Below are 27,540 nucleotides of genomic sequence, written 5' to 3'. Positions count from 1 at the left end.
TGTCGCTGATTGTGTCAGCTTGTTTAAAGTAGATCTTCGACGACTGTAAAAAGTGACTTGAGCTGTCTTGATTAATATTGGCTAAATATAGTGCGTTTGGATATTTTGTCAAGTAGTGTCGTCGTTATTCACTCCAAATCCACACAAACCCCATACGAACGTGAAGGAAGAAACGTAACAACTGGTGTCAGAAGAAAAACACAGCAAACGTATAAAGTTCCCTCAACAGACGAATCTAAGGATTTAGACAGAGTTCGAGTTATTAGTTACGGCACAGCGTACTTTGCGTAAAGGATGCCTTCAAGCAAGATTTTTAAAGTAACCTGGTCCTAATTTTCTTAGACACGGTAAAGGTCAACGAACATTCCATGCTCTATGTCGTTGACGTAAACTGAATCGCGGTGAAATTCTCAATCTTCCGCGATAACAGCCATTACACTACAGTTCGTCACGGAAATTCTGCCATTGATAACTTTTCAAGATTCGTTATTTAATAATACGCTAAACGCACGAAAATCCTACCGTTGATAATTTTGTATTATTCGTTGTTTAATATGTTCATTTATTAAATTCTCATTTTAAATACGTGTATTACTCTAAGAGAATCTTCTTTTATTTACTACAAATTAAATACTGCATTAGATGAGGAATTCCTAAAACAGACTTGAATTTTATAACATTAGTAACGTAATTTATCATCAAGTAATAAATGCCTCTAATATCCACATTCTACGGTAGACCATCTAGGCATATTCCTTAACCTCTTCGTCGTCCGTAACGCGTCTAGTGCGTTCAAGTGAAACTTCCACAGGGCGGCCGTAACGTGACTCAAGCGTTGTTCTACATTTTAAAACTTTAAATGTTTAAAATGCTTTCTAAATGTTTACTTGTTTGAGTTTTTATTTTGTTTGTTCTAATACCTCCTAGAGGGCAATACTAATCAGGCATTCTATTTCTAATTGAATTTGCCGAGGGTGTTATGAATATTGGCGCCATTTTACATGAGATACAAGACTTCAACGTCTACTCAGCAGAAAAAGAGAAACAATGATGTTGTGAATTGGAAAGATAAGAAGAATATACGTTTGATGAGTACAGTCCATAATAATTCGACGATTGAAGTTGGGATAGAACTGTAAAAAATCAATAATTGTAAAAGCTTACAACAACAAAATGGGAGGAGTGAACCGCCTGGATCAGATGTTATCATATTATCCTGCTGTTTGAAATAAGCAGAGATATTATTATTTTTTCATTATGCTTTAATTCCTAATAATTTTACTTAATATTCATTGACATTCATCCACTACGAAAGTCATGTATGGAAAGTTATGATGTACAGAGAAAACAACATTACACGCTACAAAAAACAGACGGCCTCTGGGGGGGAAATTTTCGCGGACAGGAGAGGACGGCGAAAGGTTAAAGAATCAGTCGCAGTTTTATGCAAGGTAATAAATTTTAGAATCACTCGAGAGTTCTGAAATTTTGTCACATCAAAGGCCTTAATCCATATTAAAACTCATGAAACTAAGAGGCGTATCCGATTTAAATATGAATCAATTTCAATAATAAGACATTTAAGAGCTAAATTTTCTTATTATGTTGCTAAATATATCTTAAATTTTGACTGATTCCGAAGAATATTTAATAAAAACTTTCTATTCATTACAGTTTTATGCACTTCTGAAAGCTGTGTAAACGACCAGTCTTTTATTCTTTCTGGAATGTAGTAAATAACTTTTCTTTGCAAAATACTATGTAGCTGAAGCCTACCAGGTAATACAGTGCTTTGTTTTAGCTTCCAGAGATACGATGGAAAGAGCTGTCTACGATTTCTTGTACTTGGCTTTAAATTTGAACAATTTAAATTTTCGCTAGTGTTCCCAGGCAGTTCTCCAAGATGTATTCTCAAGGCAAGTTACCGTAGAGTTATTTAAAGTATAAAATTTTGTAGTAAATTCTAAATTATACTCAGTAATATACAATTTAAATGTTGATACTTTTTAATTTCCATTACAATGACATTTACTTTACTAAGAGTTAAAAGCGGAAAATATTTACCATTTAAATTTAGAATAGTAAAAGATTTAACGTTAAGTTAAAATAAACTGTGAAGTAATCAATGTGTTTCAGAACAAAAAAAAATTAATCGATAATCTGTGATGATGATTGTTGTCTTCATTATCATACATATAGTTTCCTATAGTAAAGTATCCGAAGCAGAAACTGCTTTTTACTTCATTACATACCCGAAAAATGCTTCATAATTTTATTCTATGTTTTTATTCTGATTTAATCTTCAAAATACTTGAATAATTTCCTGAATAAGTCTTCGCTCCTTTATAACTAAAGCTAAACGTTTCCTTTTAATACAAAAAGCTTTATTTTAAAACAGTCTGGGTTTTTGATTTCGCTAGCGTTGTTTCGAATCGAATAAAACAATTGAGTGCTAGCCGTCATGTAGAAAAGTGTAACTAAATTCTGTTATGTATATTCTGCCATAATTTATGTTTGTTACCTAATAATTTATTTTAAATATTATTATGTTTTCTGTCTAATTTAAAATAATTTAACATTTTCCAGCTTCGGAAAAACGAGAGCCATGATAAAGGAATATGACCCCATGATTAAGCTATAATAATATTAAAGAATTAAAAACTATTGTTTATTACCTTACATTAAATTTTAAAAATAAAGCTAAACAAAATATAGATCTGAACATTGTTCAATCCCATATTTTTATACGGTTAAATATAGACATATATTTTGTTTAATAGTAACTTTCATTGACTAGATTCATTTAATTCTGAAGTATACTTTTCATTTAAGATAAATAATTCATGCAGTTTATATGGATTTTCCATTAATGAGAATTAATTTTAATTCGAGGAAATTTCATTTCAAGGATTTTAATTCAAGGAAATCTAGTGGAATTTCCATTAATGGGATTTCCTTGAAATAAGCTTGCCGTCAATGCCTTCTTCCTTGAATTAAGCCTGCTGCTAAATTACCCTATAGTATTAAAAATAAACCTATACTTTCTGTGAACCATAAGTTTATCAAGCTGTGAATGTGCGATCAAAGTATGAATTTAGTTTTTATCAACATAATATGTAGTTTGGTGTTATATCTATGTACATTAATCTGAAATGATTGGTAAAGGCAAATATAAATATTTGGCAGGCAAGATTTAATGCAGAGTATTTTTTATTTCAATTTCACATTTATATTTAGGTACATACGTTTGAATTCATAATAATACAAAGGTATATATTTAAATATAAATTATTATAAAAATCTTACCATTGGCTTATAAGATTAATTAAGTATACTTTCGAGAAACATAGTATTTTTTTTTTATTCCTGTGTAAAATTCTAAAAATAATAAAAAAGCTGTTGGCTTGTAAATATTTTAAGAGGTGTAACTGGGATTAGTATTTCGACATCAAATACACGAGATACATTTTACTCTTTTTTACGAAAACAAGCACAAAGAACTGATAAAATAACTCAATTAATGCGACTAAAAACTAATACAACTACTCTATTTAATTGCTTTTATAATACGATCTCATTTTCTGGGGCTTAGTTGGAACGCATCTTGGATGAATAAACAAAGAGTACAAATGTGAATACGCAAACTAAAGAGAATAATACCCTTCAGCAAATAAAACTTAAATGAGTTTCGAATAATAGCTGGAGAACAAAACAAATTTAAAATTCTAAGCCCATTAAGACATCAGATTTATCCGATAAACAATTAAGTATACTTAGTGACTGCAAGACATCTGACCGAGTATTTATATGAAGACAAATGAGGTCTTATTCTTCTTGATTTACGTATAATTTAACATCACAAAATCAAGACTGCATCAAGACTGCAATTATTTTAAGCCAGACTTATATTTTTAGTGGTGTATTGTATTGTCATAGAAAAGCATTAGATTATTGGTAGAAATAGTCAAGCGCTTTGTATTTATCTATTTTGTTTCTTTAGAAAATTACATTAGTTTGCTAAATTATTATATATTTTTGCTTTCAATATTTTAATAGAAGTTTATGCTTTTGTTTTTTGAAATGTTTTCTGTGACAGAAACGTACACGAAACAATTACTCAGCTTAAGATCATAATTTTTCGATTCGATAAAACATCTGTATATTTATAAAAAAACAAACGAGGGTTTTTTTCTTCTTGATCTAGGTAACATTTAACATCACAAAATCAAGAGTGCAATTATGTTATGCCAGATATACATTTTTAAGGCTAAGTAGGCTGACTTATCTCATTTACTTAATTAGTAATGAAACGGATAAGGATTATTTTATTGTTTCAAAGAATGTTTCTACAAACAATGATTTATGCAGGATATTATTCTAAAATCCCTACAAATAAAAATGATAAAAGTCATCAAGAATTATGTGAAGCAGAGCATATATCCAAACGAAAATACTCTTTGTTTATTTTCTGAGTACAAGCTTGCCTATGTAGGGCAATACGCATAAAATCTTATTTAATCTTGACCAAAATATCTACATCGGAATTATTCATATCTAAATATTTGTATTAAAATCAGATATTTGACATTTAATGATTTGAAAAAGTTGGCGATAAAATTTGGAAAAAACTCCCCTAACTTCAAATAACTCTAATTTTTTATGACATTAGAAACAAATATTTAAACGAGTTACGAGATCTAGATTCCGCCATTCTAATGCACCATCTGAAGAACATAAGGCATTAATTCTTCTTAGTTTTCTTTCTGACTTCATTTCAGTGTTCAATCAGACATTAAAAAGCAGGAACCTAAAATCAAAATCTTTGACTCAACTTAATTTCAGCTACTTTTCTCGCATGATTTGTATGTTGTCTGTGTCCCTGAAATTTACTGTACGTTCCAAAATAAACAAAAAGGAATCTATGACAAACGACGGAATATTTGTAAGGCATTATCTGCAGTACTTTGGGGATAGTTTCTTGACTTTCCTGTTTAAGACGGTGAGTTTAAAATTCATTAAAAGCACAAATTAATTTTATTAATATGAGTCCTTTTGCCCATGCTTTATTTTTTCTTCTGCATTTGGGACTATGTCCACAAACCTGGTAACAGTATGAAGAGCCCATAGCGGTTTAGAAGAGGCACGTTTAGAGGAGGCCATAGCACTACAGATCAAGTTCTGTATTTCTGTCAAACCATAAAAGATGCTCAGAATCTTAAATCTCTCCATCTTAGGGTTGCTGTCCTACTGGACCTCACGAAGATCTTCGATAGAGTATGGAAGCTCAAACTAATTTTAAAACTACATGACAATTGTAAACTTTGAGGAAATAATTTATCATGGATATCAGACTTTTTGCAGCAAAGACATATTAAAATAAATGTTAACAAAACTATCTCAATCTCGTATGAATTTAGCCAAAGTCTCTCTCAGGAATCGGTTCATAGTCCCACACGTTTCGCCATGTCTATGGCTGGAATGAAGAAAGAACCTTTTTTGAGTATAAGAATTGCTTTATTTCCAGATGGCAATGTTCTCTAAAGCTCCGATGCTAATATAACTGAAATAGAATTGAAACACTGTAATTCTCTAACAGCTTTTTCCAACTTTGCTGCAGAGCTGAAAGCATGTTTTAATCAAGTCAAATCAGTTGTTATGTCTTTTATTACAAACAAGCACTTATACAAATCCAGCCGAATCTGAGGCTTGATAATCAAGAACTTACCTACGAGAAGCACCCTAAATATGTTGGATTTATTATTAACCCTGAATTCACATGTCACAAGCATATTGAACATATGGTTAAATGACTAGACATTCTTAAATGCATAGCTGATAAATACTGGGAAGCTGATGCGATTATCCTCAGAACTACTTATTTGACATTCATTCAACCCATACTTCAGTTTGGATTTAAGTTATTGTTGCGACTTAGATTCCAACCTGAAGAAATAAGAAAAATTTCAATGAGGTGCAGCTCGTATTATTACTGGTTTGAGGCATATCTGCCCTACTGAAATACACATTTTTGAGGTCGTTTTACAACCTATCCATACTAGGGTTTAAGAAACTCTGTAGTTACGGCCAATGCAATAAAACCTTTTGCCTAAATAGTTGGGAAACCTGACAATGACTAAAGGAAAACAGCCCTTTTGGCTTAGTTGAGTATCAGAGCCTACTTTCTTGCAATGTTAAGTCCCACTCACAACAGTGTAGTTTGAATCAATCGGAGGAGCTCTCTAGGGCTCAGTTTCGATATAACATTACTAATCCTGTAAATAAGAAGGATTTATCATTGAATACCTAAGAGGTTACTTACCTAAGAGATACCTAAGAGTGTAAGAAAGTATTGAATACCTACGAGGCTTTACAGGTAACAGGCAACATTCTCAAAAATGCTTTTAAGATATTCACAGATGGCAGCAAATTGAGACCCCTCGGGGAAGAATGACTCTCTGTCACCATAATCCATATCACTGTTCTGTCTTCAGGAGTGAACTGATAGCAATCAAATTGGGACTCGAGGATATATTAACAGGAAAGAATTTTGGTGTCTGTGGATTTTATTTGATAGCTGTAGCTTACAACATCTTGATAATTGGATTCTTATAGGCAAAAAAATCAGTATCTATATCCTACAAAACGTACAGCTCATTGCTCAGCACCATGCTATCCCTTTACAGTGGTTTTTCTCTCATGTGAAACTTTACGGCGATGAAATGCTGGACAAATAAGCAAAATAGGGCTGTGGTCTTTTGGCTTCTTCTTCTTCCACCTTCACCTACGACCTCACCAACTACACGCCCTGATAAATCACAAATCATGGTGGAATGGCTTCTGCCCCCACTCATCACTGGTACTTGGCTAGCAGGCCTGCTTGGGCTCTAAACCTTTGGTGTGACAGGAGTACCCAGACAGCGTTCTCACGTATTGCCAGCAGTCGCATTAAATGGTTTCTTTTAAGAAGGGCATGGAAATCATTCCCACATATACCAAGTGCTGAAAACATCAGGCTTTCGCCGAACGTATGTTGGTCTGCTTGGAACTCTCTAGAAAGGATATTTATACCAATCCTCTCTTTGTGCTAGAAGTTTTTAGAGTCAACGGTCTTTTGGACTTTGTCTGACTTCGTTAGAATCCGGAAAAAAGGCAACAACAACACAATTTTTAAAGATAACTTTTACCTCCCAATATTAACTAACGTTCACGAGAATACTGTTTTTCAGCTTTTAGCACTTACGCACCAGGGTGGAATCAACTTAATTTCACAAATGAAATATAAGCAGAAACAACCATACCAGGCCTTGGTATTTTTGTCTGCAGTTGGATAATATTTGGTGATTTCTTGTTAACATCTTTACATTCTAGAGTTTTGAGAAAAAGTAGTTCTGAAGATAGTTAAATCCGTTAGCCAGTGCCCAACAGTTTTCTTCGTCACTATTGCTATAAACTTTGATTTCAAGACATTTTAGTGGCCGATGGTATTACTCATGTATTATTGAGAATTTCGGCTTATCTGTGTATACTTTATCTGAATTAATGTACAGCTATTTACCTCGGAAAAGTATTATTCATCTTAAATTGAAATAATATTTCAGGTTTTTTCAATGTTTCTCTCTCCCTGTTTAAGAACTTTACTAACACGTATCTAGATTTTCACATAATTATATTTATTGTAATCGAATGTCTGTTAACATTTAACTTGAATTTTACGCACAGTTAATAAGCTTTCTCATAAGAGCTGTGTTCAATAGCTTGCCAAATGATTACTTCATTCACAGACAAATGAAAAGTCAAACCTTTTGTCGTAAGAAATTCACGTTTAAGTTTCAGCTTTGTCACTACTCCTCTTTACGTAATTCGCAGATAATCATGTTAAAGAAAACGTCATCTGACTATTCTAACTCAACAAACATAACTGGTTTTTATATATGCGAGTAACATAGTAGCATTACAAAATTTTGAGCAGTTACAATACAAAATGTTTAGCTATTACAGTTTGCAGCATTACAAAATTTCTAAGATTTTGATGCTCTAAGAAAAACCGAAGCTAATATGAATAAGTTTAGATTTATATAAGCTTCGGTTTTTTTATATAATAATGTATAGTTTTAAAAATATTACATGGTATTGTACGCATTTTTAAGAAGACGCCGAAAGGTAAATCGAAAATATGGAAAAAAAATTATTATTTTTGGCCCTTCTAGATGATGACATTTGGGATCACATATACACATATGTGAAGTAAGTAAATATTAAAATACGAAGAGTTTTGATAATTATTGATATAACAAGTAGCAAATTTTTACTTTCTACTGAGGTTCATTCATTTCTCAAAACGACTAAATAGAGGTTAAAAAGAGCGCCTCGACGATATAGTGGTTAGGAGAGCTGACTGCGATACCAAAGGGTTCGAATCCGGGAGAAGGCAGGGTTTGCAACTGACCGTCCCTTCATAAGAGGCAGAGGTGGCTTAGGTATTTCCAAAATAAAGTGACCACTTCTGGCCTTACTAGAAGTCAACGTCCATGATGACTTGTACCCGCCGCGGGGGGAGAAGAGTTAAATCGCAATAGGTTAATAAATGCGTATGGGGAAATGATTTAGGAAATAAATACAGTACACTCCCGATTATCCACGGAATTGGGTGGCGCGGCCGCCGCGGATAACAAAAATCGCGGATAATCCGAAAGGAGCTAAAAACGGGTATAGCAAAAGAGAAAACAGTCATTCCAACTTTGAAAAATCGTTTTATGTACAATAAAACGTAAAATAAACAGCAGGAAATGTTTAACTAACGCTTAATATTTTAGTATATCACTCAAAACTAACATAAAATGCATTTTGTTAATGAAAACAGAAAAGTGTTTTGTACTTACGAGAGGCGTCAAGGATACACGGATAAATTAATACATATGTACTCTTTTAATACTGTAATGTATTATGTAATTACAAAAGCATATCTGTAAAACTACACATTTTTGAAGAAATCAGTCATTTGTGTTTGCTTCTTGCTTTGGAAGCATTTTCTCTTGATCCGATTTTGCATTTTTCGTAGCATAATTTTCTCATCCAACTCCGCGTCGTCTTGTTCTTCCAAATAGCTCAGCAGTCCGTCGAATTGTTACAAAGCCGCTTCGTGAGTCTTCTGTATCTGCACAGTGGGCTCTTCTTCGCCTTCACTTCGTTGTCCCTCATTCTCGGTCTCTCCCCTTGCTTTCTTCACAATTTCGTCATATGTCAAGCGTTCGAAGCCAGGTTTGTTGACTTCACACTCCAACCACTCGTTAATGTTTTCAGCATCGACGTTCTCACCACCCGAAACTGTTTTCACCATATCGGCAAGAGTTGCCGTGGGCGTGTCTACACTTTCATTCTCTTCTTCACAATTCAAAGGGGTTAGGTTGTTGTTGGCTTCAACATTAGGCATGAGTTTTCTCCATGAATTTATGAGGGTTGACGGTGTCACTGAGTCCCATGCAGATGTAATATCGTAGATACTGTCCAAGATTATGTTATGTTTCCAAAACTCTTTCAGATCATAACCTTCTTGAATTTTGATCATTACAGCTTGGTTCGGTATGTTCTCTTCATTGATGCAATGACTCCTTGGTCCATGAGTTGGACTAGCGCAGTAACGTTTTGGGGGGAAGAAACTTTGAAAAAATTTGTCCATCAGAAGACTTAAGCACGCTTGTTGCTGGGTGAGAAGGTGCGTTGTAGATCAATAGCACAGATTTTTCAGGCAGGTTTTTCGATTTAAGAACAAAGATTTTTTAGAACCATTCTTGAAAAATGTTTCGATTCATCCATTCTTTTTTTTTTTTTTTTTTTTTTTGGTTAAAGTAATCAAAGGACAAATTTTCTATCCTTGTGCCTTTGAAAGATCTCGAATTTTTTTTTTTTTTTTTTTTTTTTTTTTTTTTGACTTTCCAATGACAACAAGTCTAAGTTTATGTGCACCGGTAGCGTTACTGCAAGACATGATAGTGGTCCTTTCCTTGCTGCTTTTATGACCCGCCGCTTTACTTTCACTTTCAGATGCTAAAGTGCGAGTGGGAAGGTATTTCCACAAAAGTCCCTATTCGTCGGCATTGTAAATTTGTTCAAAAGATAGCTCTTCTTTTAAAACAAATTCTTCAAATTCATGGTGGAAATCATCGGCTGCTTGTTGGTCACCACTACGTTTCTCCCCGTGAAGTCCAACTTCTCGAATTCCATGTCGCTCTTTAAAACGAGTCAACCAGCCAGAAGACGCATCAAAATTTGCTTTCAGGCCTTAAAACTCAAAAAAAGGTTTTTCCCTTCGCCGCAATGATAGGACCATTTACAGGAGTACCCTCTTTTCAAATTTGAACTAACCACTCTGTCATTGCCGTGCCTAGCTCATCAAAGGCTCATCACCCTTCATAATTTTTTGCGTTTTGATTGCGGAAGCACTGTCCGACATTGATGCAAAGTTCACCAGTTTGTCCTTTTGCTTTAGAATATACGCACTGTTGTGTCCGCGATTCTGTAATCCAATTCCATCTGCTGCCTTGTAGCGCGGTTTGCTACTTTAAAAATTAATTCTAGTTTTTGCGCAATCGTCAACACAACCTTCTTTCGTTTTCCTGACATTTTAAATCGATAACGAAAAACACAAAACCAAAAATCACAAGCACTGAACACAATAAAAGATAAGAAATTAACTCCGACCGGTTCGCAAACACTATCAGGCTTAAACTAACAATGGCGATTGGGAGGAAGTGGACGTGTCAGTAAGATTAAGACGAAAGAGGGCGGTGGAGCGGGCACCGCAAGGGTGAGTAAGAAATCACTTACTAATCAGAGGGGAAGGTTCCGAGAAGGCCTGGGATACTTTTGCTATAAATAAGCACGATGTTTAGCAAATTTAAAGTTTCGCTCAGTTTGGTGAACATTTATATTTTCTTTGCAGGCGCGGATAATTCGCTCCGCGCATATCCGCCCGCGGATAATCGGGAGTCTACTGTAGTAAAAAATTAAAAAAAAAACTCTACAAAAGAGCTAGCTAATTAAACTGAAACCTTACCAAATATAATAGACAAATATTAGTTTTAAGAATCTTGTACGCAAAATTTCGTTTGTTATGAAAGGCGTAAATGAAACTTCTTAAAGAGTTTTACAGTAACTATAAATTTATAGACGAAAGGGAAAATATTAATTTTGTTTTCCGACATAATTTCTTTTGAAAGAGAAAACAGAGTTAAAATATTCACCTTTTCTTTCTCATTTAATTTATCTCCAGTTACCCTTTCGAATGAGACGTGAGCCAAGTTTAAAGACGCTCTAAATATAATTTGCATAACTGTATTAGTTTAATGAAAATCAATGGTAACGCGACATACAGAGAAAAGACCCCGTTAAGCACGCGCCCCAACGTGATCACATGATAAACTCCTTTATTCCTTTTATTTCCACATCTTTCTCTTGCTTGTGATAGAATTTTTGTGATATTTTCCCTAGAATGTTCGTTTATTGGTTTAAAATAAACGCAGAAGTTACCCGGATGGAAAATAAATTTCAGTTCCCCGTTGATTTTTTTTAACTACGTCGTAGTACGTTTTATTCATATTTCAAAAACTCTGCTATGCACGTAAGCATTAAAATGAATTAATTTAATGTTATTGGGCACTGCATGTGTGAGATTAATTTTCTCGCAAGAGTTCAGTTATAAAGTATGAATTATGAAAAAAATCTTTTTACAGTTTTATGCGCATGTGATTATTAATTGGTCAAAATATATTAAGGTCATTAATTTGTCTGCATCTGCGGACACTTCTGCATGATGAATGTAAGTATTTCTATATGACAATCTATAATGAACTACATATGCTAAATACGATCAGACAATTATTCTCGAGTGTGTAAAAATTAAAATTGAGAGGGATTAGTATTTTTTTTTCTTTTTACGAAATAGATATTATTTCACCAAGGTAAAATATAAAACATTTTGAATATGAATGATAAGCAAAAGGTATGAAATGTGAGAATTAAATGAATTTTTATGAAACAAAATTAAAAAACAATATAAATAAAAAGTTTTGTATTCGGAATGTAGAGGGAGGAAAAAAAGCAAGCGGCAGAATATTGTTACCCACTTAAAGAAATTATTTTATTCATATATACGTACCTGAATTTAAATAGACTGCACTACAAAAGAGTTTCATATATGAGTAAAAATCAATAAAATTACATCCCAGAGATCATTTACTTGTGCGTGTGTGAATGATAAAACTAATGTTTTTAATGTATAATATAAATTAATTTCTTCCTATAAAGTCATTTCGTTTCAATAAATTAAAGAAATTAATTTATTTAAATTCGTAAATTAGATTTCTGACTTGCCATGTTAAAAAAGAAAAGAAAAATAAAAAGTTATTCATTCTTTTCATTTTAAACACGTACTCTAAGACTAAGTATATAAAAGAGTAACAAAAGGATTTCTGGCTATATGTTCATAGTTATAAATTGAGGAATATTTATATTTGTATTAGAAAGAAAAATCTCATGAAAAATGCAGGGACATACATTCTTAACGTAATTGAAATTTATAGCCTGAAGGATAGAATTTCCGAATATAAAACGAAACAAACTTTTTGTAAGATAACGAAAAAACTGACTTCAGTCCATGTGAAAAACTAATGTTTATGCACAAAGGAATAATATTTTTTAATCTCCCGAACAGAAATTGAAATTCTCCGAACAGAAAAGTGAGAAACTTTTATGTTCCCGCTGAAAGTTCTTCGTACGTTTAAAAAGCAAAATTAATTCCCTTTTCTGGAATAATAAATGCACTAACTGTTATTTCCACATGCAACAGAAACGCGTTTATCCGAAATGAATCTTTACAGATATCGCACCGATTAATTTCAGAACCTTAATTTTAGAACAAGGAATTAAAATAGTTCGATTTGTAACACAGCATTTTCGAGAATAACGAACTTTTAAAAATAGTATTAAGTTTTTGTATATTTAGAATGATATAATCAATAAAATTTTCTTTCTTTGATTTTTTTCTTAATTTAAGGTCATAAACTTATCTGCATTGGTAATTACATACAAAACATATTACCAAGTAACGCAGAACACAGCTAAATTACATTTGATAATATTTATTCTTTCTCTTTAAGGGGCAATAACAACATTCCTCACAGAATGGTAAGAATTAACTTGAAATGTTCCGAGACAATTATTTAGCTTGAATTAAAATCTTTGAAACTTCCACTTTCAATACTGAAATCTTTTCCGAAGAAATTATTTCTAACAGCTCAAAATTTAATTGCCCTAAACTATCAATAAACACGCTACTAGTTATTTAAGACATATAATTCACATCACACTATTAGTGCATACAAATGCACAACATAAATTAGTTTACAAAATAAAATGGCAATTTTGTTCGAATAATAAAATCAATCAATAAATAAAAAGTGAAAAGGGAATTCATCCAAAAACTGGACATGATTATTTTTTGGGTTCGTGGTTCAGGCTTAGTTTAATTCATTTTTTAAAAATATAATACGGTTTGTCGGAAAGATTTAATTGATTACGCTGCGCTTTAGTATACTAGTTTTTATAATTATGGATATGAGATATGTAAAAATAAAGAAGAAGAAGAAGAATGAAATAAAGGAGAAATAAATAAATAAAATAGGGAAAATTAAAAGAGATGCATTTTGTTATTTTGTTATTATAGGTAAACTTAAACTGAAAGGTATATAAATAAATATGTCATTGATGAGTTAGTAAATATACATGCTCTTTTTATTACATATGGTCTAAAACGCAGATTAATTAAAATGCCAACTGAATTGCTACGTAAAGGTTTCTGTGATTTTAAGAAGATTATCTTGTAAATTTGAAAAGTTTCAGGAATCGTTAATTGTCAGAAAAATATGAGACAGCCTCAGATAGTAAAAATTCGATCTCAAAGTTAAAAACCGTTCATCTATTGTTATATACATGGTGATTCACTACTATCATACTATCAGTTCCCAAATAGATTTTTTATTCATGAACTAAAAAAAAACCTTTTAAATTTTTAGCAAGTTTTGTCGATGTTAATGCTCCTAACATCTCTAGCCTTTTCAGTGCGAATGTTTTACAGATGCAGTTCTAGATTTTGCCATAATGAACGCTACCTCTCAGTCCTCAACTGATCTAAAATATGCAACTGTGCCATACGCTTAATTAGCTTCATCATAGCCAATCGGTATCTTAATTCTGATCCAATTTGCTGTAGAAATATTGGCGAGCAATAATTTCAAATTTCTTTAACTTTTAAATTTCAATTTCGCCGCACCATTTGGACCACAATTGCTTAAACTTCGTCATCACATTCTAAGCCCGATTTCCAAAGGTTTTGCATTATGAATGATGCACGTAATACAAATGGTGCCAGGAACTGTACTGGATTGAAAGTACTACCAGTTATTTATACTATGTTTCCCTTTGTAGTGTTTCTACAATTATTTAATGTTTCTCACAAGTTATCTACGCTTAAGGAAATTACATGTCTACTAGTATACCAGTTAAGTACATTCACTTTTAATAAGCTATTTTGTTCATTTCATGATTTAGTTATTCCACTATCATCCCAACGTTTTTTGAGTTCCTTTTAATTTGTTCTAAACTGACGCAAGTCATTCCGGCATCTTTAAGCACGCTATAAGCTCCAGTACTTAGCCTATTCCACGGAATTTGCTCCATACAAAACATCCTCTAGTAGAACGAACCGCTCAACATCTCAAAAATATCTGTGTTTTGTACCGTTATTTTCTTTTTGTGTTTTTATAGTGTACACCAGTTTGAAAGGGCTGCTTGACAGATCGAAAGAAACGTGAGTCAGTCTATAATGCTTCAAATTGTAATCATTATCAAAGCATAAAAACCATAACACATCTCTATGAATTTCAGAAATTCCGATCTGGAGAAATGCCTTTTCAATCGGCTGGAAACGCATGTTTGTGTTGTCTGAAACACAATATTTAGTCCAAAATAGAATGATTCAAATTTGGACCAAGCACCAAACAATGGTTCAGAGATACCTCTTTGTTACATTTCGAAGATGCGTTAAAAACGATAAGGACTTTAGTTTTTTTATGCTTTTTTTACCACTGGCAAATGTGTCCTGAAATGCATTTTTATTACTGTCAAGATTGAATTTCGTATTCCTCAAATATTTAATTCTTTAACTGATCGTTTATTATGCTATCATGATTGTTCCTAAGCTATTCATTGTTTTTATTTTATTAACTTAAGTCACTAGACGTCACTTGCATTTTCTATTTTACCCGAATTTTCATGATGTGATTTCCATACTAAATAAGTTACATAGCTACCATTGGCATTAACTGAATCATCATCATCATTCATGCAATGCGAAACACCAATTGGACACATAGATACTGACAATCTTACGAAAATTAAACCAAGGGAAGTCTAATATAAAGAAAGAAACGGCAAATAATTTGTTACTTACTCCTTTCTTTTCACCTGTTTGCACTTCCCAACATGTAACAGATTTACATTTAAGCTGACTCCCTATTATCGGCTAATTTCAAATTTTCTTTCTCGAGAATTTTTATGAACACTCCAGAAATAATGTCTGTAAGAAGAGCTTCAACTGTGATTGAATCATTAGAGCAATGCAAGGGTAATCTGAATAATATTGCATTATATTAGCCTACTGAATATACCTAAAAGAATAAACATATAATCTTTCTTTCCTTAGAGTCTTTAATTTTAGGTTTTGAGCTAAATCAGATCTAATAAATAACCTTTTGATCCACCATCAGTTAAGACTTAGTATTCAGCGTATACTAATTGGCTTCTAGAATTGACTGTATCTGAAGTATAAACAGTGCAAGAATATGAATACACACCTTTACAGGCAGTTTCAGGGAAAGGCTTAAAGTTAAATGATAGAGATGCAACTGCATTCTACTCATAATTTGATAATGCTAATATACGAAAGGGCTTCAGACTGAGAATCAATATTCTTGCAAAATAACTTATTATGATTTAAACCATTACAGAACTCACGAAGTTGAAGATTTACTTTGCGTCTAGACTATACATGTCCTTTCCTAAAAGATATGTAACAACGTTTCTGGTTTTTGGAAATATCATTCTTTTTTGCTCATTTGTTTTCTCACATTTTCCTACATCATGTGTATTTTACATTCACTGTGGTTAATGCCGAAGCAATAGAAACGCTTGTCCTTTTAAGCAATTATTTTTATTCACTTCCCTTTTCCTTGAGTTTATCATTAATTAAATGTTTTTTTAAGTCTTAGCTTCTGATATAATCAGTTCCTGTACTGTTCATTGCAAGGGAATGATTTTTCAACAACAGAGATCATTGACACCGCGTCATTTAGGATTAGAGTCTGCTATTAAAATGCATTCTGAAATTTCACAAGACTGTTCGTGCGCAGCTGTTGGGCCCCGAATATTATAAGTGACAAATCTAAAATTTACATGTGATCAGGGTTCAAGAAATATTTTAAATTCAACATACAGCATAATTAAAAAATAAAGACTATCCACATCAGTTTTCAAACTTCAAAGTTTACTCGATACCACCACGCATTTTCTATACTGGCGTTGCCAAATCCAAAAAACAGAAACATGCATCATGAAGCATTGCCTCCTCCATAGGCAGTTAAAGAGATTTTCAGACAAAATTTCTTACAAGATGCCTCATAAATGAGTTGCTTATCCGTTATTTCTCTATTCGTCCTTCCTTACATAATCATCCATCTTTCCACTTCATCCTTCCTTATGCTCGTACAGCCAAAATACGCTTTTCTTTGCTTTTTCTTGGCCATCTTTCCTTTAGCGACTTTTTGTGCGTCTGAGTTGCGCATGCGACCGTATGATCTTATATGATTATTGCTTGTTATCGTGTTCTTGCATATATGCGAATTTTTAAAAAATAGTTCTGAATTGCCCAGTATGTTCTCGAATACTTATTATTCGAGAACATACTGGGCTTAAATTGTATTAATATAATTATAAAATAATGCGCAAGCACGATAAAAATAGATAATAATTATTGTTTAAAAATACGAGACTGAATTCAAGAAGGATCATTAAAAAATATAGTTCGCTAAAATTAAATGCATCACTTGTGTTGTATACCTGCACTAGTACTTATATTTTTAATAAATAGATGAACATTTTCGTAGCCCTTCTTTTACTGAATAATTTTAGTATGCAGTAAAAAGTGATGAGAAACATTTTAAGATTCCATTCAATTATTATAATTTCAAAGAACTTACTAATTCATCATTGATATACCATCTAAGTGTGGCTGCTGGCTTCGATTTTGCAGAAGTGCAGTTTACAGAAACTGTGTCACCCACTCTATACTTAGAAAGACCACCAGTGATTTTGGGACCTTCTGTTGGTAGCACTAGAAAAGAAGAAATGAGCTTCAGAATAAAATATTATATAGATTCTTAATATAATCATGATAGTGAGAATTCATCAACACCATGATGTAAATACTGCTGTCTTTTCTTATTCCTAAATGATCTTAGCCATGACGACGAATATAATCCGTAACTCTCCTTCATCGGGTTCAAGTCTTCTTGTGAAATTCCCGAGCAGTGATCGAGTAGGAAAAAATCATGAGTCACTATAGTGTTTATCGATAGCTTCTCGTTGGTTTTATATCCAGAATTAATTCTATTCGATGATCTGAAAAAGTTAACTCAAGTGGTAACTCGCCGTTAACTTCCTTTGTAATGTAATATGTAAAGTAACATTGTTCAGTTTTCTAGAAAGTGTTTTCATGATGACATGATTTCTAAATCAGAAAGCACTTATTTTAATAATATAAAAATAAAACAATCTGGCATAATATTAAATTCTTAAATGGCATTTATTATTTCAACGTTTCTTGATTTGTTCTTATCAATAATAAATAATTAATCCCAAATATATTTGTACCTTAATATTGAGAAGAAACATACTTTTGGAACTGATCAACATTAGACAGCTATCTCCTTAAATGCCATAACGTTCCAACTAAATTCATTAACAATTTCTAATTTACACATTGGTTTTTTTTCCAACTACTTATAACTACATTATATACTATGAATATTGTATATATGTTCAAGTTTTACATCATTTTTCATTTTGTTCTGCATTTTTCATTTCTTACTTTCATTATACGTTTTTTAATGAAATGTTCATATTTCTGTATTTTGCAATATTTTTTCAGTTTTCTTGCAAATTCTTTTTTTATGCTTCAAAATCATGACATTGTTCTGTTTTTCATCTTAAGATATTTTGCTCCAGTTTTAGATTTATTTACAATTTGAATCTCTTTCAAGCCATTTAAATTATTAAATTTGGAAGCTCGATACTAGCGAATTGCGTGTTAATTTCAGAATCATTAGACATATGAAGAGAAATAACCTCGGTAAAACTGGTTTAACCGCCTGTAGTGTCATTAGGTTATATCGATGTCACAAAACTGAAGAAACCTGCACTGCTCTTCCCGGGATTCGAACTCTGTACCTCGAGAATACGCATGGAGCAGGCTTCCAGTTACAGCACAAAGGAATGCGGAAATGAGTAAGAAAATATCTCATACCAAAACGGAAACAAGAGACGTTATTAGAATTATGAGGCAATTTCTTTTCGTTTTTATACATTTTAGCAATAGTATGCATGAATTCATTCAATGCCACTAGCAGTGATATGCATGAACTCTTATTGTATGTGTTAATCGAATTTGACAAGTCGTTCGTTCCAAGCGGAATTTATTAGCACTAAGGCATGTGCGTTTATTGGCAGCAGAATAAATACATTTAACTATTATTTAATTGCTGTTAATATTTTTCTTTATTTATAAATAAAATAATTCGTAACAATTTAATGTAAAATCAATGAAATATAGAATTACAGCCAATATTTAATAAGAGTTTCAATCAAGAACGCAAAATGTTTCGTCATATAGTATAAAATGTGAAAGAAAGTTTCAACCATGATGTATTTATTCACATTTGAAAAAAAGGAAAAAAAAAAGTCTTTAGAATTTGAGCTGAAATTTGCAATTTAAGGAGTAATAGAAAATTGAAAACCTTATGAAGATCACGTGATATTAATCAGCATATTACTTTAATGAACCGATATGATTTCAAGTTGCATATATCTATACCAGAAGTGTCCCGTCTTTTAACTTCTCTGACTCACATTGGAAGAAGTGGTATTTTGAACCATACAAATTATTTCTGACACCAGTGGTAACTCGCAATCTAAAAAAAAAAATAAGTGTACTGCACAGTCATTCAAAATTTTCGGGTTTATTCAGGTTTGATTGCGGAATGTATGAGGAAAGAAATTTTTGAAATTTACCTCTAGGAAAGAAATGTGCGAGTTTGACCCCGTTAGTTCAAATTTGCTCACTATGTGCTATATACTATAAGAAACAAAACATATAGAAACGTTTTGAGTGAAACAGTGATTTATACATAACATTTCATTACAAAATGCATTTATAATTATAAAGATAACAAGAAATCATAAAGTGAATAGGATATTTGATCTTGGATATCAGAAACTAATGCATCAAGAGAGAATGAGAGCATATAATGAGAAAATAATGTGTGGTTCGATTGAAGTTTTTGCAATTCTCAAGATTTTCGTCCAATATTCTGGCTCTAAGTTTACTCTTATTGTACTTATATTAATATTTTTACATTAAAGAGACAAATGGAATAGATCTACTTTTAGAGGCGTGTTAAAAACAGCCCTCTACAAGCCTTTCGTTTCGTCACCTGTCGTACTTGCATTAAGACAGGAAGTTGCATCAGTGTTAAGTTCTACATCCTATTTTTTAATACATCTGCTTATTTAATTGCCACACAATGAATATACACTAAAACTTCGATTCCTTCAGCTTCGGTAAGTCGGAAATACACTCTATAACAAAAAAAATCGACCCACCAAGAAGGAGTTCTCCGATGACAAGATTGCAAAATTTATGGAAACTTAAAGGGTAAAAAATATACCAGCAAGTGGACTTGAGTTAACAGAAAAAACAAATGAAATGTCATCAGAAATAATAGTGAAGGGCTACTGTTCGCTACTGTTTTTAGACTGAATAAACGTATAAATTCAAATTAAGTATAGAACATCATATCATATCTTAAACGGAGAATCCCAAGAAGTCTCAATGAAATTAGTTGAAGATTCAAGAATTTAACCAAGAACGCATATGGATATTCTGCTAAAGACTTTTTTCCTTTTGGTGAATCTAATATATTGAGTATCATAGTTAAAGTTGTTTCCCTGTTTTACTCTGACCAAATACTGATCAAACGGAAGGCGATACTTTTGCTTATATGAATGAAATATCAGTATATTTCGAAAATGTTTGCGGTATATCGCGAACAAAAAACAAAGTTCTCTTTTACTTTTTAATGTATTTCTGGAATGCCTGAAGGAAAACGACAAGGCACTAAAAGAAAAACATATTTTCCATAAAATTTGGTATTTCTTTAAAATAAAAGATTGATTTTTTAAAAATCTTATGCTATTTGTTTCTTGCTATTTAAAAAAATTGAATGTAATATGAATATTTTAAGAAACTGAAAGAAGAATGATAAAATTGTGTAAAGCAATGGCACAATGATAAAACTGCTTAAAGCAATGTGTGCATCTCATCCCAAATTAAACTTTCGGTTATACTTCTTTCTCATTTAAATATCTTTTCTGAACGATCCATTGGAAGGTGTGCTTTTTCTCTTTACTGCATTTTCTCTTTCATGTATGCAGTTTTGAAATACATCGTAGTCTGTGTCACAAAGTACTTTTTCGAAAGAAATGCAATTAAAATAAATAAAATAAAATTCTCGAAAATATATGTTAATAAATATGTTTAAAGTATACAGTTTGAATGAATAGGTGAAAAATTTTAAAACTCTTATTTGAAAAAGCATACAACTTAAGCAATTAAAATGAAATTCTAAAAAGAAAAAAAAAACTATCTGAAATAAGAACTATGATTACAAATATATCATAAAGAAAATTATTTCAAAATAATCAACGATGCATCTTTTTTTTTTTCCGATCATGTATAATGAAAGGGAAATGAAAATAGGGTGCCTTACAGTATAAGAATTTTCATCAAGTGAATCATTATGGGTGCAAACAGGATACAAAAGTGCACCAATATAAATTTTTCAGATTCCCGTTAAATGTCTCACCAAATTTTACAAAATTTAATGTTTGTTTTTATATACATATATATATATATTTTAAATTACACTTTTGAAAAATGAAAAACGTAAATTAAGTTTCGTCAATTGACCAAGTACAATGAGAGATATAGATCTGCTCTCTTTTTTATAAATAATATACAAAAAGAATGCCAATTTTGCATTTACACCAATGATTTATAAAGTATATTCTCCCTCCTTACCGCATGCCTTCGTGGTGTTACTGGAAGCACCCTCGATACTTTTTAGGGAAGTCAAGATTTCGAAGCCCGGGCAGGGCACTGCAAATATTTCACGTCTCCAGCATCCAAAACGTTAATGACTCTGTAGATATTGCTACTATGTTGATAAACGTAAGCTTTGGGAAGTTTCTTCTAATTTTGTATTCATAAATTATTGAAACAACGGAAAACATATAGAAAGCTCAAGAGGTGTCATTTAAGACTGGAGATATATTTCTACGTCTCCGGTTACATGGTTCTCTGTAATTCTGAAATATATTTAGGACTTGATGTTAGTAGTTCAACATAGTTTGCCTATTTCGACGTTACAGCATGCTTAATTGTTTTTTACTATACATATTAGACATTGATATAAGTAGCTTTATACTTAAATAAACTCTGCAGTAATATTGATCATCTCAAATTTATGTTTTTTTTTTTTTTTCACAGATCTGATGGTCTACTTTTTTTAATTGCGAGCCACCAGGTTTGGCTAACAATTTCTAGCTTTAGTTTATTGTTGCTCGTATTCGAAGACATTTGGCGGATCACTACGTATTGAGAAGGAGATCAAGGACAGAGTATATTTCGATACCACCCGTCAGATCAGTAAACTAAGTTACGACGCCTCCAGTGGGTACTTAATTAGAATTTCGTTCTGGAAACTCTTTAGGTCTGAAGTATCCCGCCTCAGATAGAATAAACTAATATGAACAAGAGTATTTGTTTAACTAACTCTTATCAGCAGCAATACGAAATATGCGAAATATTTCCAAAAGTGTCTCTGCTGTTGGCAACTGTATCAGAATTATCTCAATTATACAGTTTGCCTTCGTTTGGTAAAACAAACTACTTTTATTAGCAGTATGAACTAGTTTGTTTGGTAGTATGAGCGATAATTGATATCGCTTGGTCTGAAGTTAACAACAGACACTTGAAAAGGTTAAAAAAATCTCTTTATTAAATCAGAACTTGAATATTAAAGTACAAATTGTGCTTAGCAGAATAACCACCACTTGTGGCTATGAAACTAAATTAAATTGAAATGTAGGATAGTAGTCAAAAACTATGCAAGTAAATTTAAATCGAAATTGGCTCCAAATTTTAACCCGAGTAACAATTGTAGCAATTTAACTGACAGCAGCTATAACACAAAGCCGAATCTTTCAATCTTATTAGAGCTGGCAAAGTATAGTAAAGCTGCCACGAGAGGCAGAAACACGCTCTGACTTATAATCCAAAAACCTTGGCTTAAATGCTCTCTTACTGATTTACCTTTCTGGTAAGCAAACGGAAAAGAAGGTAGCAAACGGTCTAAATAATAATTAGGTTAATTAAAATAATAATAACCGTATACAGTTTAAGGACGCCGTTTGAGCTATTTTTCAAACTTCTGTAATGTAAGGGAATCTTAGTAAAAGTATTGTTAACAAACGTTATAAGGAAATAAACTTATCTATTGATTGTAATAAAGCGCAACTTTGTTGCTTTAATTAATATTATTAAATATTAATAATTAATAAATAAGTTTTATGAGTAATCATAATAAATAAGTAAATAAATATAATAATCATCGTAATAAGCTTAATTACAATGTCCGATAAATCTACTATGTATTTTCATCCCTTTGTAAATGAAAGAGGATCATAAGTTTCATTTTGCTTAATTTTTTATTATTTACGAGAGTTGTTGTTCGAAATTAATAGGAGAGGTACGTGTTGCTTTAATAATACGCTTTGAATAAGAAAACATCATTATCTGAACAACAAGCGCAGTTCTCATTTCAGTCATTTTTATTTATCTTTCTTCCTTTACTCCCTCTATATAATTGAACATCTATTAGTTAAATACTATTTGTGATCTTAATAAGGTAACTGAATCACCTTCTTAACCATGAGATAATAGACGAGGTACGTGCAGGCAAAAGGATTTTGCCAATTCCTTACTTTAAACAGTACTCCAAATATTTCCATAGCTTTAATCATAGGCAGGTGTTCATTAAATAATGTTTAAATCCCATTTTCCAAGAGTAAAGGATGTTACTTACGGCTTAATGATCTAATAGTTGTACATTAGCTTTTCCACTAGAACTCCTTATTATATGTGGAGTGTAGTTTGAGGACGCAATCGATTCGCCTATGCTCAGAATACAAAATGACGAATATAACGGAGACGGAGCGTAGGAGAATCCGAAAGAGACTGATGTTATTTAGTTGAAGGAGTTGTGATTAGAAGTGTTCTATTGTCATTACTTTACTGAACACAGTGGCTGAACTACAAAATATCCTACCAATATACTGGAGAATTCTATTCTTCATATTTATGTTATATTTTTACCACAAGATAATTAGGTTCATGTTAACAAATTAAAAGCAATATAGAGTACAACTTGATCAGAAATCTTTCATTACTGGAATCCTATAAATAAGAATTACGCACAATAGATATTATCATTAGAATAAGTACATAAAGTATATTTCTATGATAGATTTTGCACTCCCAGAAGACTATTCTATTAGCGTTTAATCATTACTACATACAATTAGTTACGTAAGGTTGTTCTAACAGAGTAAACTCCTCTTAACATGAACTCGCTTAAGGCAAACACTCGGTTAACATGAACAAAATTTTGCTCCCGGCAGCGATGTATATGGTCTTATAAGAAGTTTGATCATTTAACGCGAATTTCGGTTAGCACGAATTACGAACTGTTCTTAGTTCTTTGCGTCATTTGATTTATTATTTAACACGAGCTTTCAAAGTTCATTATATTTTTTTTTTGTTGTTTCTCTGCTAGAACTCTGTTCAGAAATTTTCCGACCAAAATAACCAGCAGAAATAACAAACATTGCTCGACAGCATTGCGTCTACCGTGCGTTTTTTGGAATTTGTTAGGGCAAATTACGATGTTGCCGTATGTGCTTTGGTGGAATCTGATATACAAGCAGTTGTGTCTGAGGTGCAAGAAATGTCAGCAGAAGTGAAGAAGGCAGTATTATTGAGCCCACCCACCAGAAAATGCTTTATGCCTTGGACACTGTAGAAAATTTTTCTGGAGCATACGAATTTACCGCTATTTTAACGGACGTTAAATACCGTTGGCGGTAAATTGGATGATGTGCAAGTGCATTTGTTCAAGTTATAATGCAGCAATTAATGCAGTATTGTATTATGACAACATACATAATATATTATAGTACTTACGTAACTATATACTGTAAATAGTCCATATGTAAAAAAAAAATCATTTCAAAATAACATTTGAGCCCCCAGTTAACACGAATATTTAACAAGAACGCTTCATTTTTCGGTCCGTTCAAATTCACGTTAAAGAGCGCTTACAGTATCTGGTCTCACTCCTTCAAAATAAATTTATCAGTAAAGGCATTTAAAATATTCATCCGCTGCTTGATACCAAGAAATGACATGAAAGTTAAAAATATCAATCCAATGTAAAATTTAAAGTTCTTGAGAAAGAGGATTGAACGTCTTTAATAATAATATGTAACAGTTCTTCAAATCCTTCTCTGAACGTAACAGTATATTTTTTACTTGGTTCGACTTTCATCATATGCTATACAAAGGACTTTACTTGATACTGCACATAAACACTAATTAATAGAGAGGAGTGTCAAGGTCTTCGTAATCCTTTTTAGGTGAAACGACGTATTATCCATCACATGTTCTGTTGGTATAATAAAAATGTAGCACCATGCAAATATTACATAATGAAAGATAGCATATTTAATTCGCTTAATGTAAACGACTCCAACTGTACATATGCTTTCTATTTGAAAATAACTTAACATATTATTTTTTGTATATTACGTTTGTCGTGTTATGTATATTTTTATTGCTAATTCCATGTTCAAACTACTGGTAGTATCGTGGAAATCATGACTCGGTCTTATTTTATTGAGACTTCAGAAAAGTTTAATATATTTTTAAATTAAGGAAAAAATCAACTTTTTTTAGCTTAAATTTTGAACAAATCTCACCATTTCTAAGGTGAAATATCTCTTTCTCAAGAGTAAAACAAAATTATCTAATTTATACTCCTGAAAAGAGCAAATTGTTTTCGAAATTCATAAGAATTTATTCAAAGTAAACCGGAAACTAAGGTTTCTTAATTACTTAATTTTAAATTTCATGCAGGAAGGTACTGATCGGTATACTGCTGAGCTCTGTTAGCTGCAGTACATTTGGGTCTGGGTTTGAAGCAAGGTATATTTCTAAGCGTGTATGGTCTGTTTGGCATGGGTTCACTTAAAATACTGGCGAATAGAGAGCCTTCGTAGTAGGAGAAGCGAAATGGAAGACTCTCAGATCAATCCAACGGGAGTTTTCCATTAAAATTGAGAAGAAACTTCTCCGGAAACTCGAATGTAAATCGGTCGTACTTGTTGTGCAATTTCAGCATTCTTAATGATGAGACCGCTAAACAAGCCACGGATATTGCCCATTTTCGATGAAAGCATTAAGGTGAGAGTGTTCAATCGTTTGAAACTACAACAAATATTGCATTAGCGTGTTTCTCTTTTAGTTTTCAAATCAATTTTCTGTCTGATTACAAACACCAGGATTTGTAACCTCCTTTTAACAGCTATGGAATATAATGTATATTCAGCTAAATATATTTAACTAGACATTAAAAAAATTAATGTTATCTGCGTTTTAGAAAGGCATTTGACTCTACAGCTAGACAAAGCATATGATAATGCTTGCTTAACTGCATCTAAACTTTTTCAGAAGTCAAACAACAAAAATCAGCTTTATATTTACAAAATTATATATTTACAAATATATATTATTTATATATTTTATTATATATATACTTACAAAATATTAACGGTATTTATTACACATCTGACTTCTATTCTCATACTTTGATATGAAAATAACGTATTCATCGTAGCATATTCTCTGGTCATGCCGTGTTTTGGATTCATAAATCAATGACTTAGCAATCACAATTTTTTTAAGCAGCATATCGTTAGAATTTTCGATAGGAATGTTATGTATTTTCTACATTTCTTTTTCACTTTTTCCTCAGTTTATGATCTTAGTGTTCAGTTTCCTTAATAAGATGACTAACCTCTTTTATTTGTCATTTTAGCTTTATTTTTGGAACATCACTTTCTTCACAATTACGCAACTTAATATTCAGCAACAGAATTAAAAAACTTTAAATCAGCATATATTTAGATTACCTAATAGGGTACTAATTGTTGTCATATTTTTATATTCGCTATGCTTATATTTGCTACATTATTTCTTTACAAAATTAAGATTGAGACTAATGTATGTAATGGCTTTATAACGAAAGCTCATCTTCACAGTTAGTTTATTCTCGTTGCATTTAGCATAATTTCAAGAAAATAGTTAAAGCTTAAAAATGCAATATGTTGTTCCCAATCACATACCTTTTCTATAATTAAATTTGAGAGGTTCTGAATTATCTTATAATCTATGTTTTCACGAAAGTCTCTTCAGAGCTTTAAGTAAAGCTTCACTTCCGATTCAACAATTTTAGACAAAATGTAATACATTGTTACCATTGATATAAAAGCCTTAAGTAAAAACACTGAAAAGATTTAGATTATATTTTAATGCATTTTTTGACTAAACACTGTTATCGGCTTAAGTAAAGCACCATTTCCAGTTGTTTACTAAAGAGTATTATGGAAGTACCAATTCCGACTGTCTAATTTTATACAAAATCTAATCAACTCTTTATGTAAATGCAGAATCTGAGTACGGAAAATAGAAATATTTGAATGTTTCATATAAGTTATCATGCGTGAAAAATCAAGTGATGAAACGTGCTGTGGGGGTTAAATTCCCGCTAGGGCTTCGAGTAAAGTACCATTTCCGTTTATTCGATTTTACCGAAAATCCCGTTAACTCTTTACACGAATGTGCAGAGTTTAAATACTGAAAATGTTCATATAATAATTATGAACTAAAATTTTGTCACGGATGTATGCACAAACATCATTCTTAAGACAGTTAAAACGTGTTGTGTGGACCTAATCGTACTTATTCACTGAAAACTC

At 31.9% G+C, this 27,540-nt stretch overlaps 1 protein-coding gene across 1 annotated transcript in view; it reads right to left on the bottom strand.

Moving 5' to 3' along the window:
• Positions 1-27,540, bottom strand: part of LOC118186918 (uncharacterized) — a 329,689-nt gene that overhangs the window by 28,963 nt on the left and 273,186 nt on the right. The window contains exon 4 of the mRNA XM_085816245.1: positions 17,310-17,443. Within this exon, the coding sequence (XP_085672371.1) occupies positions 17,310-17,443 (134 nt within the window). The remainder of the gene's footprint in view (positions 1-17,309; positions 17,444-27,540) is intronic.

The sequence above is a fragment of the Stegodyphus dumicola genome, chromosome 1, assembly GCF_044657685.1.
Source record: "Stegodyphus dumicola isolate Sdum_Otavi_A_Nest chromosome 1, ASM4465768v1".
Classification (NCBI taxonomy): domain Eukaryota; kingdom Metazoa; phylum Arthropoda; class Arachnida; order Araneae; family Eresidae; genus Stegodyphus; species Stegodyphus dumicola.
The sequence above is the reverse complement of the archived record's forward strand: the minus strand, read 5'-3'. Positions and strand labels throughout refer to the sequence as shown.